General features: G+C 41.4%; 2 protein-coding genes across 2 annotated transcripts; one reads left to right on the forward strand and one right to left on the reverse strand.

Annotated features, from left to right (window-relative positions):
- slc45a1 (solute carrier family 45 member 1) lies at positions 1 to 8,231 on the forward strand. The gene is made up of 10 exons (XM_080776517.1): positions 1 to 174; positions 907 to 1,347; positions 1,552 to 1,644; positions 2,252 to 2,476; positions 2,877 to 3,745; positions 4,175 to 4,328; positions 4,545 to 4,721; positions 5,119 to 5,324; positions 6,009 to 6,234; positions 7,525 to 8,231. Exons 2-10 carry the CDS (start codon positions 927 to 929, stop codon positions 7,551 to 7,553), a joined length of 2,400 nt encoding a protein of 799 aa, XP_080632643.1. The 5' UTR covers positions 1 to 174; positions 907 to 926; the 3' UTR covers positions 7,554 to 8,231.
- A 422-nt stretch (positions 8,232 to 8,653) lies between these two features.
- LOC308328199 (uncharacterized protein) lies at positions 8,654 to 11,398 on the reverse strand. Its single transcript, XM_080781936.1, has 5 exons — positions 11,239 to 11,398; positions 10,588 to 10,680; positions 9,954 to 10,029; positions 9,663 to 9,751; positions 8,654 to 9,505 (listed from the first exon to the last, which is right to left on the reverse strand). Exons 1-5 carry the CDS (start codon positions 11,293 to 11,295, stop codon positions 9,434 to 9,436), a joined length of 387 nt encoding a protein of 128 aa, XP_080638062.1. The 5' UTR covers positions 11,296 to 11,398; the 3' UTR covers positions 8,654 to 9,433.
- Positions 11,399 to 20,503: the final 9,105 nt, after the last annotated feature.

The raw sequence follows: 20,503 nt of genomic DNA on the forward strand, positions 1-20,503 counted from the left end.
AGACGGGACGAAGGAGAAAGCGGGGGGATGACTGCATCAAAGGAAAATAAAAAACATGAATCTCCTTATTCATCTGACATTTTTATGAAGCATTAAATATGCATGGTTGATCTGTTTACCGACAACTATAGGCTACACTGTATGCCGCAATAAATGACCAGCCAACCTGATAAGGTAATTATCTTTCGCGTTTCAATCTGCACGTCCTTTCCTCGTCTATAGGCTATAGCCTATAGGAAATAACTTTCCTTCGACTCTAGGCTATAATGTCACCTTAACAGCCAGATGTTAAGTCGAGCAAGATATCGAGGATCATTAGTCATGTAAACCAACAAATCCTGGCATACAACCGGCTAGTATTGGCTACCATAGGCCTACCTAAACGTTTCAATATGAAATTGTGCAATAATTTCACCTTTTTACCATTGTAATATTTTTGAGAACCATAACCACACTCCCCAGCGGTTCCTTTGTTTCCGATTCCGTTCTTCCTCCATGAAAAATTAAAATGGAAACTGTCTAGAGAACGAGTGCGGTGCCGCATACCGCTGTATTGAGCCACTGCCACGCCGAGCACATGGGTTTTGCGCACCGCACTTCACTATCAAACATGCGCATTGGTTGCAGTGCTTCGTGCCCACGAGGAGTGCTGCCAATTTGCTGATAGTGACTGCTCAGACTGCAGCAGTGTCCTCAAATGGTGCGTAGGCTATGTTATGGACAGACACTCAGACAGTATAATGTTTATGTCAGCGTATATATCATTGCCTTATTCAGCCATTTAACATAGTCCATTTCCATTCACTGTACTGTACAGTGTCAAACAAGCATTTCACCTTACTGATGATGATGTAAGGTTGATGTTATCATCCTACTGTTGAGAGTCCCCTTTTCTCTGTGCTGCAGAGTAAGCTGGGTCAAGAGTGATGTCATCTCCAGGCATGGGTACCTCCAGCGACCCCCTCTTGGCCAGCCCAGGGGGGAGGTCAGATGCACCTCTGGAGGGCATCTGGAGGAGCACGCTACCCAAAACGGCCAGCTTCCCAATGTCCACCACTCGGCACCTCAGTCACCGTGCCAACAACTTCCAAAGACACCCAAAGCGTCGGAAATTGATCAGACCGTCGCCCCCTCCGCCACCAAATACGCCTTGCCCCCATGACCAGCTGGACCTCAGCGAGCTCCCTCCAAGACGAACCCTTCCCGAGCTGCTCTTCAACGGCTGTGTCCTGTTCGGTATTGAGTTCAGCTATGCCATGGAGACGGCCTATGTGACACCTGTGCTCCTACAGATGGGTCTCCCTGACCAGTTCTACAGCCTCGTGTGGTTCATTAGTCCCATTCTGGGTAAATTGAAAGGCAGTGGGCATTGAGATACAGTAGAATATGAACATATTCAAAGTGTATCAGTTTTCGTTGTGAGACTTTTCTTCAATAATATCATATATTCCAGAGTTGCACAATGAAAGCTGATACACAGTGATTTTTAATAACGCACATAATCTGTTTATTCAGTGGCCCATAACTGTGTCTGCTCGTTTTGGCTTTAAGGGTTCCTTGTTCAGCCTCTCCTTGGAGCTTGGAGTGATCGGTGCACATCCCGATTTGGACGCAGAAGACCCTTCATCTTTGCTCTGGCCATAGGTGAGAAATACTCTTCTTCCAATAGACCAGTGATTTTCAAATGTTTTGAATTTAAATGACCTCCAGTTGTATGCATTAGGCATAACTCTGAGAGCATACATTTGTACACTCTGGGTTACAGGCCCATAACTATATCAATCGTTTTCAGGGACCCCTGGATCCCCCTCATGGGATCCTCCTCACTTTGAGAAACCACTAGCAGGGTAACCTCACCTCACCAGGCTTTCCACCACCTCGGAGGAAAGCCTGGTATCTGTTTCATTTCGGTATATGATCCTCTCGGGATATCGTTACGTCATGTTGTGGTATTGTTTTGTAGTCGACAGGCAGGAACAACAAACACAAACTTCCTTTTCCCTCAAACCGGAAGAATAACAATAAAAGCTCTCGTAGCCTGCAGCTTTTATTGAGAAAAATCGGTTTGAGGGAAAAGGAAGTTCGTGTTTGTTGTTCCTGCCTGTCGACTACAAAACAATACTACAACATGACGTAACGATATCACCCGCTCCCGCCCGGATCATATACCAAAATGAAATGGTACTAGCAGGGTAGTTGATATGTGTGCTGGGTTTAAAACATTTGCTCCGTCTGCTTTTTCACCCTATAGGAGCATTGCTTGGTCTAACTCTGGTGCTGAATGGCCGGGACATTGGCGGTGCAATATCAGATACAGCGTCTAACCACAAGTGGGGCATTATCCTGACCATTTGTGGGGTGGTCCTGATGGACTTCAGTGCCGACTCAGCTGACAACCCAAGCCATGCGTACATGATGGATGTGTGCAGCCCCGAAGATCAGGACAGAGGGCTAAACATCCATGCACTATTGGCAGGTCAGAAAGAACTATACTGAAGTAGCAATCACGCAAACAAAGTAAAAACTATTTACTTTGTCATCAGTAGCATTGTAATTTGGACATTTCAGATGTATTCATTTAGGGGTGCAGCAGTTAATCGAACTATGGAATTAATGTATTATTTTAAAAAATATCAGTTTTATTAAAATGATCGATATGAAACTGTCACTTTCAACCTGGCAATTTTCACACAAAGTATAAAGTAGGGTTTTTGTTTTTAATCACACTAATTAATTTAGTCATTTATAAGGACTCTATTCAATGTGTGTGTGTGTGTGTGTGTGTGTGTGTGTGTGTGTGTGTGTGTGTGTGTGTGTGTGTGTGTGTGTGTGTGTGTGTGTGTGTGTGTGTGTATTTTGCATGTGTCGATTCTCAGGACTGGGTGGTGGATTCGGCTACATTGTGGGTGGAATCAACTGGGACCACACAGAGTTTGGAAGGTCAATGGGAGGTCAGCTTCGAGTCATATACATGTTCACTAGTGTAACCTTGGTGGTTGCCACAGCAATGACTCTAAACAGTATCCCTGAACGCCAGCTGCCAAAGACCCAGCCAGAGAAAACCTCTGGCAAAAATCATTTGAAAAGCCCCAGCCTCCTTCTTCCTCCTTCGCCCCCTGTACCCCCAGGCGGCTTTGAAGGGGAAGATGAAGAAGAGCCTTATAGCTACCAGTTCTGTGACTCCCGTCCGCGCCATGTTGACCCCATGGGTCACTCATGCAGTGCCAATGCACGCCTCTGTGCCGGCCTCACTAGTCCAATTTCCCCTCTTAGCCCCCTGACCCCTAAGTACGGCAGTTTTATAAGTAGGGACAACTCTCTCACTGGCATCAATGACTTTGCCTCCTCTTTGGGAACCTCCTATATAGACAGTGTTCTGATAGACTGCTACACAGGTCAGCAGACACCACAGCCCATGGAGGCTGACTCTACAACCAGAGCCATCATGCCTCCAGGGGACTCTCCTCCTCATCAGGAGCCTACACAAGGGCCAGAAGGGTCCGCTTCTCTGGGAGATGATCAGTCTGAAGGAAGGACTGAAACAGATGCAGAGGCTCAACATGGAAAAGAGCTGCCTGAAGAAGACGCTCAAAGTGGAACTAGCTCTCAGCCCGGAGAAGGGTCGCATCGAGGCTCTATCTTGAAGCGACCCCAGAGTCTTGCACTAATAGAGGACCCTGCACTGGCACACCAGACTGTTGTTCTGGAAAATGGACGCAGAAGGACAGTGACCTTCAGTCAGCAGGTCTGCCATGTTTCCAATTAAGTTTTCTAAGAATTCTATTCTATTCTGGCATGTCGGTGAATATTCAGTGAAAGTAGGTAAACACTCAGCGACAATACAAATAGCTGATCTACAAGCTCATAACGCTTCTCATTGTTAGCTTGTAGATCGACTATAGATTGGCTAATTTCGGCAGAGATTTTGTCTAGAGGGACAAAAGGAGAGAGCCAAGTACAGACCCCTGGGGCATACTGTTCATTTAAGTATGTATACTGTATATGTAGGGTTTAAGCATTTTTTTCCCTTATATTTTCAGAGTTACATTAATTTAACTTTGATTATATTGTTATCTATCAATTATTATTATTATTATTATTATTCCTGGGATAAGTTCTATATATACTATACTATATATGTTGCAGCATACATCACTGTTTTCATTTAATGAAGGTCGCAAACATTCTGCTGAATGGAGTCCGCTATGAGAGTGATCTGAGTGAGCATGTGGAGACAGCAGATTCTCAGATGTCAATGAGGCTGTTGTGTGTGGCCATCTACAGAATGCCTCCCTCACTTCGCAGCTTGTGCACTAATCATTTTTTGGGTAAGAACAAAAATCCCTGATTTATACTTCATTGCGCATCGTGTTGCGCTCTGATGAATATGTACAATAAATCCATCAATGTCTCAAAGTGAAAAATCACTTTTTAGTTTTACACTCATACAGTATTTCACAGTATATACGTGTCTAAGGCTTCCACGTTCAAACGTTTTGTATTTCAAATGCCACATGCAACTCATCCTGTTGTCTGGGTTGTAGGCTGGCTGTCGTTTGAGGGGATGCTGCTGTTTTACACTGACTTCATGGGGGAGGTGGTGTTTGAAGGAGACCCCAAAGCGCCTCACGACTCCGAGGCCTACCAACGTTACAATGCTGGGGTCAGCATGGGCTGCTGGGGCATGTGCATCTATGCATTCAGTGCTGCCTTCTATTCAGGTACAGAGCAGAACCCCCAGGTATCTTGGGTCTCAGTGCAGTGCTGGTCTGGATATACAGTAGAAATGAAATGATCAGGGTTCGATTAAAAAGAAAACACATAGGCCTACATTTCTTAACCATTTTCTTAATATAGCCCTATATTTCTTTTTACATTTTAATTAAATTGTTAAAATATCAGACAGTCTACATTTATCAAAATGAAATGCATGTATTTATGTATTTAATGTGCATGGATTCCTCCCTCCCCATCCCGCAAATCGAACCCTGGTAGTTATTACCCAAGTTGGATGTGGCCTATAATTTTCCTTCCTTAATAAGTGCAGCTGGTACCTATTACGGTATTTTCCATTCGCCTTTTGCTTCTTCTAATGCTCTTTTCTTTGTCTGCTTCCAGCCATACTAGAGAAGCTGGAGGAGCGTTTCTCTCTCCGGTCTCTCTATTTTTTTGCCTATCTGGCATTTGGGTTGGGAACGGGCCTGGCCACGCTCTCCAACAACCTCTACGTGGTACTGTCTCTCTGTGTCACCTACGGGGTGCTCTTCTCCTCTCTGTGCACACTGCCTTATTCGCTGCTTTGTGAATACTACCAGAACCCTCAGGTCAGTCCACTGATGTACTGTAGAAGTACGCAATTCATCGTCTTTATGTTATTTTCAGGGATGCATTTGTTACAGTTGGCTAGAGTCATTTGTGCACAGCTTTGCAGATGACATGTGTAAAGCCCTAACCACACCAAAGGGTCAAGACGGTTTTAGCGTTGTCCCTGCGGTGTGATATGTCTTGTTGCACGTTGACCCACGTTGACCCTAGTGAATGAACACATGGAATTCAATGGCCCAAACCACACCAAAGGGTCGAGACGGTTTTAGCGTTAACTCCTTGCAAACGTTTGGACCCAAGGCGTTGCATGGTGACCCTTTTGTGTGGTTTACTTTACTCAACTTTATTGGCAAAGTGCAGAGTGTACAAGTATTAAGCTCCCAACCGTTTAAAAAAAGAAAACGACCATAACAGAGAACAGAAAAAGAAACAAAGGAAGCAAAGAGATGACAAGACACAATATCAAATATACCTAAGGTGCATGGTCAAAATAGAAATGAATATTACAAATCTCTTGTGCAAGTAAAGACACACAAGAGTAGCAGCAGGTAGCTACTGTAGAACACATACTGTATGGAATCATGTGAGATACATCATCAACAGCAAATACCAGTATGTGTGAGTTTGTGCCTAAGTGACAATGCTAACTGGAATTGCATACTGTGCATTTGTGTTTGTCTTAGTTTTGTGGCTCATCTGAGGAAGGGACCAGGCGTGGAATGGGGGTGGACATCTCTCTGCTGAGCTGTCAGTACTTCCTGGCTCAGATCCTGGTGTCGGTGTCGATGGGACCGCTGACCTCGCTGGTGGGTGGGGCCCAGGGAGTGATGTACTTTTCCAGCCTGATGTCATTCGTGGGCTGTCTGTACTCATCCCTCTGCGTGGTGTACCACCTGCCCCCCGCTGAGGGTGAGCCCCCCGAAAGCGAGACCCAGCCACTATTGGTGCACATTTAGAAACAGGCCCTTGATTTACCTCACACACGCACTTAACCACACACATTCTCACACGGTCTCTTTTGACCTTCACAGCCCTGATAGGACAAATTATTGTTGCTGCACACTCTAGCATAAACACCTATTGTTTCACAGCACTCAGCAATGCTCCTCTCAGAGTTAGACAGACAGAGAGACAGACATTGGTGGCACATATTATGTGTACATGACCAGTGTGTTTCATACAGTGTGTGCCCATGCATTTACTTTCTAACCTTTCCACCGATATGTGTGATCTTTTTGACTGGTATGGTAGATTTCTGTGTGTGAGTGTAAGAGTGTGACTATGTGCAATTGTGTGTTCAATGAGTAAGCCCTATGAGTATGCCTGTATGCTTGAATGAAAGCTAATGGTAGGCTGCTGTATGTTTGATTTCTCTGCTCTGAGTTGACCCTTTCATCATCTTTCCTTGCTCGTTGGTGTTTAGGATAGAATTTCGACCGTCACATAAAACTACAGCTTTGCCCTCTCTTTCCTCTTTTTATCAGTTGCCTAATGTCTGCATGAGCTACAGTAGTCCCCTGATGCCATGTCTTACTTAGTCCTTTGTTTTGGTCATACAGCCAAGGGAATGTCTACCTGCCTGTTTCTCTGAGTTAGCATATTAGCATTAGGCAGGATGTAGTGACTAACTGAATGTGCTGCCAAATGGCCCTTGTTTCTGTTTTGTTTTTAACATTGAATGCCACATGTCAGCACTCACTCACTCACTACACTTTTTTAGCATTTACTCTGATGCTGCAAACACATAGTCTACACATTCACACAGTCAATGAGCATTGAGCAGCACTATAATGAGCATTATATTTCCTTATGTGAAACTTCTCAGAATGTGCTGAGCTGGCTGACTCTTATTCATGTCCCCAGCAAGAGTAGCTGCAAACAAACACTTTAAGGACAGATAGCCATGACTGATAGGGCCACACGCACACGCATGCACGCACGCACGCACGCACGCACGCACGCACGCACGCACACACACACACACACACACACACACACACACACACACACACACACACACACACTCGCATAGGCACACATACTGTACAGGCACAGGCACATACACCCACACGATCACAGAGAACTGTGTACTGATGGCAGATGATCTATGAGCCATCACTAAGCCATGGACAGCAAAGTGAGCTGTCATCCTGCTCCTGGCCGTACCGTTGTAATGACAGTGATTCTTGTCATTATCAGGAAGAGGAGAAGTTGAAACTGGGGTGTGATTCAACATTCAGTCGGACACCCAACAAATCAGAAGAGCAACAAAACAGCTGTATGGCTGGTGACAGAAAGAGTTCTCTCTCAGAAGATTCATGTGAACTATGGGTAACCATGAAGCTGGACCACAATGAGAGAAAAGACTTTTGGGTCTCTATTGACAGCTGCAAGTGCTAATTCACCATAGGGCATGCTGTAGATTGTGGTCTTCTGCCACTACACCACGTCCACTGAGCATGAGGCTCACACTGTAGTGCAACCTTCTCACAATCAAGATCAACAAGAAATATCAAACATTCATTCATCCATAAATGCTAGATATTTCATCTTCATCAGGTCACTAATACTATTATTGGTGCAAATAATCTATTGCACCATATCAAGTAAGCTTGCTTTGCATAGCCTGAGCTTTCTTGTCACACAACTGGTAGAGCCTTATTTCAGGCCTTTTGCAAAAAGATAGATATCACTATTATTGCCTGTTTTCAGCTTTCATTTGAAGTATTTTACTGGACTCCACAATGAGCACGCCCACATTTTCCATGCCAGTCATTAGCTGGTGATGTCTCAGAAGTGTCCATCATGGCATCCATAACTGACTAGACATGCCATGCCCAATGTTCCTAAAGAAACTGGAGTTCATGGATTATCCAGCCTGCTTAAGAAAATATAACTAATATTTAAGAGTATTTTAGTGTTCTCTGATGCCAGCTATAGTTCGATTTTAACAGTGTTTACTGTAACAGCTACTTTAATTCAGGGTTGAGTTGAAACTAAAATGTTCATTTTGCCATTTGGACTCCTGTCTTTTATTGCAGATTTACAATATATGAACTGTACATTGAGCCAATATATAACCTGTTAAATCATTCACTGCAAACTCAAAATATTCCACATGAGGGTGCTATGACATTTGAAAACAGCTGTGCCTTTAGAAATCCCTTCCCCCCCCCCACCCATTGCTAGTCTAGAAGCCGGGGACATTCTTGCATTAAAGCCAACCATTTTCCATGTTATCCAAAATTAGGCCAAGTGACATCATCCTAGAAGGCCTTATGAATGTCAATAATCTATAAACAGGTAATTGAATGAAATAGCACATTAGTAAAAAGACAATGTTTTTATTTTCTCTCTTTTTCTTTTAAATCAGAATATACAAAGCAGTGGCTGAAGTAACCAAATGTTCTCGTTTCTGGAAAAGGCAGTATTTGACACAAAACTGGGTTACCCAACCATTAACATAGTAAACTCATTGAACAAAATGTAGAATATAAATGGTACAAACTTGCGTGGAATGCATACAGAACTGACCAAAGCTTTAAGATTTAAGAGAGGTTAATCAACATTGCAGAAGCCTGCCTCCACATAACAGGGTCAAGCGGTCTTTTTTTTATCATGGAGGTATGAAGACCCTTTCGCCATCTGTTATGCTAAAAGGATTAATCACTAGCAGCTCAACACAAGGAGCAAGGCTTAACTAATGATGTTACCCCCAATTAAAACTTGTCTTTGGTCTTTAGTGAATCTGAGAGGTCAACATGAGCCTTGGTGTGGGGGAGCAGCTGCCTAATAAGAATCCACTGGTCAGCAGTAACATAGTAGACTGTGCTTACACCATATACTGATATATAAAACCTAATAAAAGAACTGATTTCATCATGTGGCCCTATTTGCACAAGAAAAAAAAGTTTGTTTTATAGACCAATAAATAACATCTCATAAAAAAAGGAGGAGAGGCCACTACGTTTCAAGACTCCAGTGCAATGTGATAACGTGGGAGCAGACAAAACAAAATAATCTCACATAGAAAGCACAAGCTCTACACTATTGTTGACCAGGCTGTTAGACAGTGCTGAACAGGGTGAAGCAGGACAAAAAGAGGTCTTTAAGCCTTCACTTCAGCTTTCTTCGCATCTCCATTTTCTTCTGTCTTCTGCTTTTTTGTCTCCACCTTTTCCTGTAGAAAAATAATATTTTAGTTCAAGGAATACATTTGTTTATTTTGAGTGACGGTTTATGGTGCATCACTAAATGTTGATTTAGGGTCAAAAAGTACAAAGAAAAGGGTATGGGACTGAGTTTTATACAGTTAGGCTACTAAAGTTAGAACCTACCTCCTTCTCAGTCTCCTTCTCATCCTCAGCTGCACGCTTCACAGGCTGTACATCAGTCTTGTCAGCAGGGGGCGCCTCCTCTGCTTTTCCTAGAATTGACAGTTTACATGAGCTAGTAGATACCGACTCATATTTCACACACTCATCCCACAGGCATAAGCAGGGGGTGCACACAAAAAGACAACCCAATTTTACATTAAGACAACTCAGGGAAACACATTTCAGGTATGATAAAGAAATAAAGCATCTACAAGTGTTAATAAAAATTAAGTTCCTGGAGGGAGGACTCACCATTCTCTTTATCTTCCTCTTTCGCTACCTCCTCTGTTTTCTTTTTGTCAGCTTTGTCAGTGTGTTCAGCACCGTTCTGAATGACAAGTAAGAGGAAACGTTTATTCGACTAGCAGCCAAGGGCATCAGTTATATACAATTTTTGGTTAGCAATACATGTTACGTGACTGAGTTGAATTTGAATGGACAATCCAAGGAAGGAGTCAAGTTTTAGACTAAATGAAATACATATAATTTCAGATCAATCCTCCTGCATTGGCATTGCTCTTGCGTGATCCTCCAGGGTTTCTCTTTGCATGCGTGTTAGTACTCTTATTGCCTCCCTGGGGATCAACTTAGTGAGGGTGTCTGTCTCTTGCAAAAAAAAAAAAATTGTATTTGAAAAAAAATATGGTGCGTTGTTAGTTTGTAGATCCAAGGCTGTAACATCTGTGCCATTTCCAAGAAGCCCAAACCCAAACAAAGCGGCTGCTGGTGAGAGCAGAGCAGTCTGTCTGGAGAACAGCAGCTTGAAGGAAAGGGGGCGGGTCTATGGACACCTGCATGATGGGGGGTGCTGCTGTTTTAAGACAAAAGGCCATGAGGCTGCTCGTCGTCTCGTCAAGGGACTCAAACTAGTACTACTAGTACTCACGGTGCCATTAGCAGGTGCGTCTTCCTCTTTCTTCTCTACTTTCTTCTCCACTTTCTTCTCGACTTCTTTAGTCTCTTTCTTCTCTTTCAAGTCCTGAGAGAAAAAAATGGAGTCCTCAGTAATGCCGTTCCAAAATACACTTATCCCCCTTTTTTAATAAGTTAAAGTGAATGCGTTTCTCTGAGAACTATCAGGGCTACTTTCATCAGCTCAGCTGGCATTAAATAAGTTTTAATTTTGGTAAGACATTTCGTACTTTTAAGTTTTAACTCGTCTGTGTGGGGTTTATGAGGTGTTGGATGTCTGGTTAGAAGTGGCTTCCCGCCCACAGCTCAACCAGCTCCAGCTGTGTCGTCTCTTAACGCTTTAGGGTATCATGATTTTAATATTCACTCATTGCTATCAAACAATAAACGTTGCGTGGTGGTGGGGGGGATTTATGATAAACACTTCTACGTTCGGGTTGACTGAAAAGGCTTACGTATACATTGTTTTCTGCGACTAAAACAGAATGACCGAATGTTCGATGTTTCCTGTCAGTGGCAACGTCAAGAAACAAATCAATTCACGTGAAGTTTGCAAACAATAGCTAGTTAGTTTTAAGTAAACCTTGGTCCTTAACTACCTTAAATAATTATGAATGAAACGCACCTTTGCGGTAACCTCTTCCTTCTTTGTGGTCGTGTCAACAACTGCGGTATCAGCCATAGTAGTTGTTTTGTGGGTAATTTAAAGAATAAAGTCTTGTTTTAATATGTTTGTCCGTGTAGATGATGTATCCTGAGAGGCCGGGAGACAAATGATGAATACCAGCCGCTTCTTTTCTCTCGGTGTGAATACCGCAGGTCTGCGACCAATACGATTGGACAGTGCATGGAATACGGGCCTTCTATTGGATGAATGACTTGTCGATCATGTCATATAATCCCGCCCTGTAAACTCCGCCCGGCTGTTTCTTGGCTGATTGGTCCAGAGCTTTAAAGCGGTGTCAGATTCATACGTCGATGCACTACCGTGTCGCGCGCCCAAAATAGGGACGATACAAGCTCACTATGCCTAGAAGATGCGACGCGCTGTGAGCTTGTAGGTCTACTATTTTCGGCGCGCGACATGTCATAAATTAATCTGTAAAGTGTAAACCATTTAAATTTAGGCTGCACTGTGTTTGTCGACAAACTAAAGTATTGACACATAATTAGTAACTACATGAGATGATCTAGGCTTAAATATATATGGCAGTTTAGCCGCTTGACTGCGCACGCATGGCTTTTGTCTTTTTTTAGAGGGAGGGAGAGATAATGAGGGAGGTCGAGGTATCAAGTTACACGAGAAACAGTAATTTGACGATCTTGAAACCATGAAACCACTCCTCCTTTCTATATTTAACCTTAACAAAGAGCGGTCCTGGTGAAATGTGAGTTTCTTTAGGCTTTCACTTGTTCAGCAAGTGTCTAGCAATTATAAGGCAAACATGGATGTTGAACAGTTAATTAAAAGAACACAGATTAACCACAAAAGCATTTGTACAGAAATTAACAATCCATTCTTCAAATGTTATATTATATAAGCCTATATTGACTGGAATTGGCATAGATATTAAGGTAGAAGGTTGTGAATGGTTAATATCTCTCTAGGTACCGTAAACCGTGCTATTTCCTATTTTCAAGTGCTTCATAATTTTTTTTACACAGCATATTTCCTAGGCGAAAAGTTAATTTAGTCATACAAAGGCTGGGGACAAGGTCAACTATTAGTGTTCTGCTGTCTAATTCCTGAGCCTAACTAGTAAAGACAGCAATTAGCCGGGCATGGTCTGTTCATGTACAGTCTGTTCATGTACAGACAGTGTCAGTGGCTGTGTGGGCAATAATGTGATTTAGTTTACTGAATTTTCTAAAGATGATAGAAAAATGATAGAAAGATGATAGAAAAATAAAGAGATGGTTGAAATAAAACATTTTGTAAAATATAATGTATGAATTAATCATAAGGTTTTACAGCATTTGCATATATCCTAATATGCAAACGGTGTCTTCAAAATGCTTGTGGTATGAAAGTGTTACCTAGGGTTATTTGAGGGGAGGTGGAGCTTGAGACCAGTAGCCAGATTCAACTTCACTTTGTCTCTCTTATGTAAGTGTGATCAAACATGAGATTTCAACAGCGCTTACAGATTAAATTAAACATATTTCCTCATTAATTAGAGAGCACCTGTTGGCTTGGTTGATAAAGTGGTGTTTTATATAACAGTCAAAGGGTACCGTACTTCCTCTTCCCCAGGGTTATCTAAGGTTATCTTCCAGTGTCTGTCTGTCCTCATGTTGCACTACTTACTTATCTAGCTGTTAAACACAAGGGTGTGGCTACACACACAGCACTGTGTGGGCAGAGATTTTTGTCAGGTGAAACTTGACTAATGATTTCTTTTTTCTTTTCCAGAGTCTGCACCTGAACAGTGCCTTGCTCTCAGTCCACATTCATGTCCCATTCCCAGGTAAAACTCAGAGTGGAGATTATGTCATGGCACTTCATGAACCCTAGCATAGCGTATTGTACATTCTGCAAAAAAATAGCAGATCTACTTGTATTTTCGGTGAAGATATTTGGTGGAGAATTTGGTGACAAATTGGAGCAGGCTAAGCGAACCCTGGGGGGCCCTTGTCAATGAAATACATTATAGGGTATTAAGTGGTTATGGATTTCATCTGATCTTGAATTATTCTAGTTTGAATGAAACCACAGTGGGCAGGATTGTACCCTAGTAGCCTACATCTGACCATTTTTACTCTTTGGAGATAATCACAATTGTTTATAATGGTAAGAACATATGCAAAATAAGCTAGTAATACTTGTATACTAACATATGTAAAACATGTATGTCATCACTGGGGTATTTCTATATTATAAATGTTCTCATTCCAATCATGTCTTTATGCTAAAAAGACATTATTTTAGTATCTAATTTCAGAATCCCATCACACTTAATCTTGATATGCTCACCATATCATCTCACCACACCAGGATTTAACTTAAGTCACTGAATGTGATGAAGCCTCTGAACACTCGTTAAGTCATCCACCTCACATTCAACAGAAATATAATTATGAACAGTGTAATTACATGCAGAGATCAAAGGGGCGTGTGGGTTATTCTGAGCTTGATGATTACTCCGTCTCATATCAGGGAAGGAGGGTTTTGTCCCCCCGTCAACGCCGCGTTGTCTGTCATTCCAAAATGACAAGATTCCATGTAAGTCATGATACAGACATAACAGTTTGTCTCATATATTGTAAAAATAATAATAATACAAAAATAAAGATAGAAAAGCATTTCACAATCATGTATTTAATATGATTCAGGCAAAGATGAGTGAAGGCAATGCATACAAATAAAATCATGAATGATATACATACATTATATCGGTACACTTAAAGGCTGAGCCATCTTGGCACCGTGCGTACAATTACAGTGGTGCCCTTTCATTTGGGAAACGAATCCCATGTGGGAACCGCAGAGCACTGAAGCAGACGTCTACAATCTAATGGTCTCAGTGTGTGTGTGTGTATGTGTGTGTGTGTGTGTGTGTGTGTGTGTGTGTGTGTGTGTCAGAGCCATGGGAGGAGGAATAGTCAGCCAGGCTAAAAACAGCAGACAGCATTACTCACTGTGTTTCTGTAACTGGAAAACTGGAGAAATCAGAGAGGGGGAGTGTTTGTGAGATCATTTCCTGTATTTGTGTGTGTGTGTGTGTGTGTGTGTGTGTGTGTGTGTGTGTGTGCGCGCGCGCGCCCACTATACTTCAACATGTTTCCATGCACCATGGATCTGAGAAATATCTTTCTATGTGAAATGTAGGTAAAAGGTGTGAATTAAATTGTTGAAAACAGTAAGACAAGTATGAAAAATAAAATGCATGTGATCTGTATGGTGCAATAGTTTGCTCTCTTAAACATTATAGGCCTATGTACCATAAAATGACTGTGTCTCCCCAATGGCAATTTAAATGGTAAATGGTGCATTTATATAGCGCCTTTATCCAAGGCGCTTTGCATATTGTGCATTAAATTCACCCATACATTCATACACCGATGGTGGCGGAAAACCATGCAAAGCACCAACCGGGAGCAATTAGGGGTTCAGTCACAGTGTCTTGCTCAAGGACACTTTGACACTAACTCTGTGGGAGCGCGGGTTTGAACTGGCAACCTTCTGGTTACCATCCAGCCACTCTACCCCTGAGCCACCGCTGGCAATTTATGGTTCCACTGAAAGTCACTGGACTAGAGAGAATCGACTCTTTGTGCTCAGAATGCTTCATGTTCAAAAGTAACTATTTTATAAGTTTCCATAGTCTGGGGGGAAATTTCCGTAGCAAACAAACTTAATGTTAGCAGTCTCCACTAATACAGTCAAAACAGTACCTAAATTAATTTACAAAAGACTTCAACCTGACTTGTGGAATGTCAAGGCTTGGGGGGACATCAATGAGCAGAGGTCAGGATTAGGCAGGGGAAGGGTCTCCATAATTGGAACATTTGGTGGGGGCAAACCGAGCACTTTTGTTTTGAACAGCGGTGTTCTTCATGGTCTGACTAGCTTTGTCTGACTCTCAACCAGGTCGAGCAGCATATCAGGACAACAAAATTGACCCCTCCTTCGGATCATTTCATTTGTATTGATGGAGCAATATTCCATATCTCGTGGTAATAATAATTTAGCATCATAAATCTGAAAATTAACACTAACGGTATAAATAGATGCAGCCAACTGTTATTTTTTTGAGGAAGTGTGGATTTATCTGTAAATTTAACAGACACACTTATTTCCCTTTATTGTGGATTTCCTGAAAACTTTAAAATTGGTGAAGCTATTGGTGATTGCTAAACTAGTGAACAACTTTTGACTAATCAATAAAGAGCAGGCAATAAAGTTTTCATAGCTATATTAATGATATAAACAATAGTGGAAAGTAAATTTACTCAAGTGGTGTACTTGCGTACAATTCTGAGGTACTTTTAGTTTACTGGAGTATTTCATAGGCTATGTGATAGTTCATACTACATACTCCACTATATCTCAGAGGTATATATTGTACTTTTGACTCCACTACAATTATTTGACAGCTTTAATTACCGGTACTAGTTTCTTTGCAGATTTTGATTATTAATAATTCGATCAAATTACTAATAATAAATAAATAAAAATGCTTCCAAAATGGCAGATCTACAAGCTCAAAACACGCGATGTGATGCGTTGAACTTGTAGATCGGCTATTTTGGAACATCTGAAGTTTGAAATGGAGCTTACCGGTAAGTGAGCAATGATCAGTAATTATTGTACAATAACATGATATACATACAGTATATGATTCTGAGATGGGCATTCTTCATAATGGGTACTTACAGTTATGCTACTTTAAGTATATTGTAATGTTAATACTTTTGTACTTTGACTTAAATTATCCTATACCCTGGATTTGATTTGCTTTAAGTAAGATTTTGACTGCATGTCTTTTGCTTAAACAATGTATTTTTACACTATGTATTATTCGAACATCTTCACTCACTGCAACTTGACTCTCAATCACCTTTAGCCACCCATGGCTAAACCTCATGGAATGCAATCTGTTTTTATCCTATGTTTAGTGCCTGTAATTGACATATGGACATTGAAGCATTCAAGCATGTAGAAATTGATTTAAGTAAGTGGTTAAAACATGTTGAAACTAATTATAATAATAATAATATTATTTTAAAAAAAGGGAAAACATTAGGGAACATGATAAACGAGGACTTGATCAGTCTGATGCTCCCAAATCTATTCTATTCCACAATTTAGTTTTTGTCCTAGGAGAGAGTTTATATCATCTATCTAGCCTCACCTACAAAATTAATCTGATTATTAATACCATAGCGCATAGCCTACTAACAGTGTTAGACAGGAACTTCTTTAGTCCTGTAGGAGTTGCACCTGGTCCTCATCATGTCATTTAATTCACCAGTACCCAAACGTTTTCAGCTTGAGACCCTAAGCATCCAACACATAAAACAGTTTTGCAGATTTACAATCTCACAATGTGAGTTTGTAGATCTGATTTCTTTTTAAATTATTGAAAATATTTGAAAATTTCTGAAAATATTTCAATTTTATTTTAGACTTTTGTAGGAAAGGTTTTAAAAAAAGCTATAGCAGGATATTTACTTAAGACCCATAAAAACGGGTCTGTGACCCAAAATGGACCACAACCCTATGTTTGGGAAACACTGCACCTCTTAGCTCCACCTCCACAACTGTCTTGCCAGAGGAAAGTGGAAATTTCCAGTAATTCATGTGGCTTCTGACGCATTGCTCCTCCTCTTTTAAGGTTTTCCCGCCTTTCATTCTACCTGCTCTTCTCTTTTTTTTATTTAATCTTTATTTAGCCAGGTTTGTCCCTTGTATTTTTTACAAGAGAGACTCTATTCTGCTGCCTGCTTGTCTGAAGATTTCCATCAATCATCAATCAATATCATTCATTGGTTATATGCCCGTCTAGTTTCACAATGAGTGAGTGAGCTTGTAGATATATTGTTGTCGCCATTTATAATCTTTTTTCTTTTCCGTTATTTCACCCATAATATTGGCTATAATGACATGCCTAAAGCCCCCCCCCGCCCCAGCCCCCCACCCCCCGAAAATGAGATGCTACATCTCAAGGGGTTATTCCTAATTAAGAATTAAGAAGTACATTTACTCAAGTGCTGTACTTGCGTACAATTCTGAGGTACTTTTAGTTTACTGGAGTATTTCATAGGCTATGTGATAGTTCATACTTGTACTCCACTATATCTCAGAGGTATATATTGTACTTTTGACTCCACTACAATTATTTGACAGCTTTAATTACCGGTACTAGTTTCTTTGCAGATTTTGATTATGAATAATTCAATCAAATTACTAATAATAAATAAATATAAATGCTTCCAAAATGGCAGATCTACAAGCTCAAAACACGCGATGCGATGCGTTGAACTTGTAGATCGGCTATTTTGGAACATCTGAAGTTTGAAATGGAGCTTACCGGTAAGTGGGCAATGATCAGTAATTATTGTACAATAACATGATATACCGTATATGATTCTGAGATGGGCATTCTTCATAATGGGTACTTTCAGTTATGCTATATTGTTGTAATGTTAATACTTTTGTACTTTGACTTGTCTGAAGTTTTCCATCAATCATCAATCATCATTCATTGGTTATATGCCCGTCTAGTTTCACAATGAGTGAGTGAGCTTGTAGATTGGATATTGTTGTCGCCATTATTATTATTTTTCTTTTCCGTTATTTCACCCATAATATTGGCTAATGACATGCCTAAAGCCCCCCCATCCCCACGAAAATGAGATGCTACATCTCAAGGGGTTATTCCTAATTAAGAATGTCCAAATAGAGACGTCAGGTTATGTTTTTATATACCAATATTTTCTTTTTGCAAGTGTAAATATAACATTCGCTCCTAACATTCGCGTTAATGAACAAGGATTTATGTGGAATCACAGAGCAGATGGTACATTTGCATCTCCTCAGCTCCAGCTGATCAGACATTAGGCCAATTCTCCTATTTGGTTTACAAATACCATCCAAAGACAGCCATGCGTCCCACTGAGAACATCTTAGATTCAAGTGTTCGAAGGTAGCTAATTAAAAGTAACTTAACAAGATGATCGTTTTATGGACAACTACATCTTATGTCTTTGACTGTGGTTTTAAGACTTCTTCATCAGATAAGCCAGAGATAAAACAAGGAGACAGCTGGAGTGGAGAAGTTGATGGTATGAGGCACGCTGACCTCAGTCCCATTGTGAAGCACCAACAAAGAGCCATCTGCATGGTAACCGAAGCTGAGATGAGGGACAAACACACAGGGGGAGGACCGGGTGGGACGAACACACACACACACACACACACACACACACGCGCGCGCACACAGGGGGATGGGATGGGGTGGAGTTCGGAGGAGATACAGACCTGGAAAGCTTCACAAATACAGGTGCAACAGTTATTAAAACGAATCAATTTAACCGATAACATTTTTGGGGCATGTCTGCAAACATTTCCCCCAAAATTCTAAAATAGCATATAGCAGGTCTACAAGTTCTCAGCACGTTGCAACTTGTAGATCAGCTATTTGAGCTATTTTTGAGTGACAACGGCGTACAATCGAGTATAAACATGGCTTAAGTGAAGACTAATCAATTTAGTTGATTATTTAAACAATGCATACGTTCAAATGTTCATATAAAATTTTACCAATTACTTTAAATAATCACTAAGTAAAACAGTTGCAACCCTAGAAGTCACAAAGCAGCCAAATAAATTGTCCTTGGGACAGACTCTTTAGGACAAGCACCTTCAAACAGCCAGTGAATGAAGAAAGGACCTCAGACATCTCCCCTCACAAAGGAAACAAACAGCGGCCATGTGGAAGGAGCTGTTTGCTTAAAATAGTGGATAAGACCTGACATCAACATGCCTAATCATGCAACAGTACGCCTATATTTCCGGCTCCATGACGAGATGAAGTCAACTGAAACTTGGACTGCCTACTTGAGGCTAATATTTAACCCAACCCTATAGGCCTCTTGTAAGCTGGGTATCTCACTCACTGAGTCCGACAAAATTGAAATACTTCCAGGATTTCTTGTCTTTATGTGCCCCCCAGTGAGAGCTAAATTAAATTGTAGCATTTCTTAGTTTTGTCCTTGAAGCAGTATTGTAAAGGGAATCAACCTACAGCACAACAAATATCCCCCCCTCCCGTAAAAAAAAGAAAAAAGTGGAGATATGGGGAGAAATCAAAATGGTGAAAAGAAGGACAAAATGGTGTCAGGAGCATCCGTAAAAATTACAAATGATCCATCCATCCAGGTATAAGAGCTGGGAATCAGGATTGCTTAGCAACAGCAGTGCAGAAGCCTTCTTGCAGCCTGGGTGGGTGCAGAAAAAACTGTTCATGCTGCCGCCCTGTGGACATAATGTGGATGTTTATATTTGCTGGTGTGTATACAATACCGGTATGTCAGTGATTCTAAACCTTTTCCATTTCAAGAACCCCTGGCCAAGTCTGATATGCACATTTGTTTTACACTGTAAAATCCTCAGTGTTAACTTAACTCTGAGTGTAGAAACGGAACCAAATGGACCAGTAACAGTCCATTTGGACCCCTGGTGGTCCCCAGAGCCGATGTTGAGAACCTGTGGGGTATCACAAGTGGTGCGTACTCAAACATCCACTTACCGCACACTTACCGTAAAATTATTAAACCCATCATCTGAAGGAAAATGGATGAGAAATTGGGTGCCTTTCAGGAGGCAGTTTGAAAATAAACGTAGCAGTCCGATTGGTTGTAAAATGATCCAGACCTCATGGCCGGGTGGTTGCTTAGCAACATGCATTAGTGGGAAGGGGAGGGGGGTGGTGGTCTTCAGAGGGAGGTAGTGTTCTGGGTACAGGCAGACTAGGGAAATACCTGGCACAATTCCCAAATAAACAAACTGAGAAGGGGGGCGGGGGGAGTGGGAGAGAGGAAAAGAGAATGAGAAAGATTACAGTCAGACAGAGCGAGAGGATGGAGTGTAGAATTGAGATAGGGAGATTGAAGACACACACAGAGAGAGGGGAGGGAAGGGGGGATTTACATGGTCCAGAGTCAGACAGTAGAGAGATAAATGTTATTGAAGATACATGATGTTAGGTTTGTTTTTCTTCTGCACATTTTTTGTGCTGCCGGATGTGTCTCAATGTGACTGACCACAGTTGGAACAGCGACGGAGTGTAGTGGGCTTTGCTAATATGACTTGCATTGGCCCAATGTGTGGTGCATTAAAACGGCTTAGAGCACAATACCATGATGCGGTTGCTTACAGAGAGCTT

Source organism: Protomyctophum bolini (genome assembly GCF_963924005.1).
Source record: "Protomyctophum bolini genome assembly, chromosome: 2".
In the NCBI taxonomy this organism is placed as follows: domain Eukaryota; kingdom Metazoa; phylum Chordata; class Actinopteri; order Myctophiformes; family Myctophidae; genus Protomyctophum; species Protomyctophum bolini.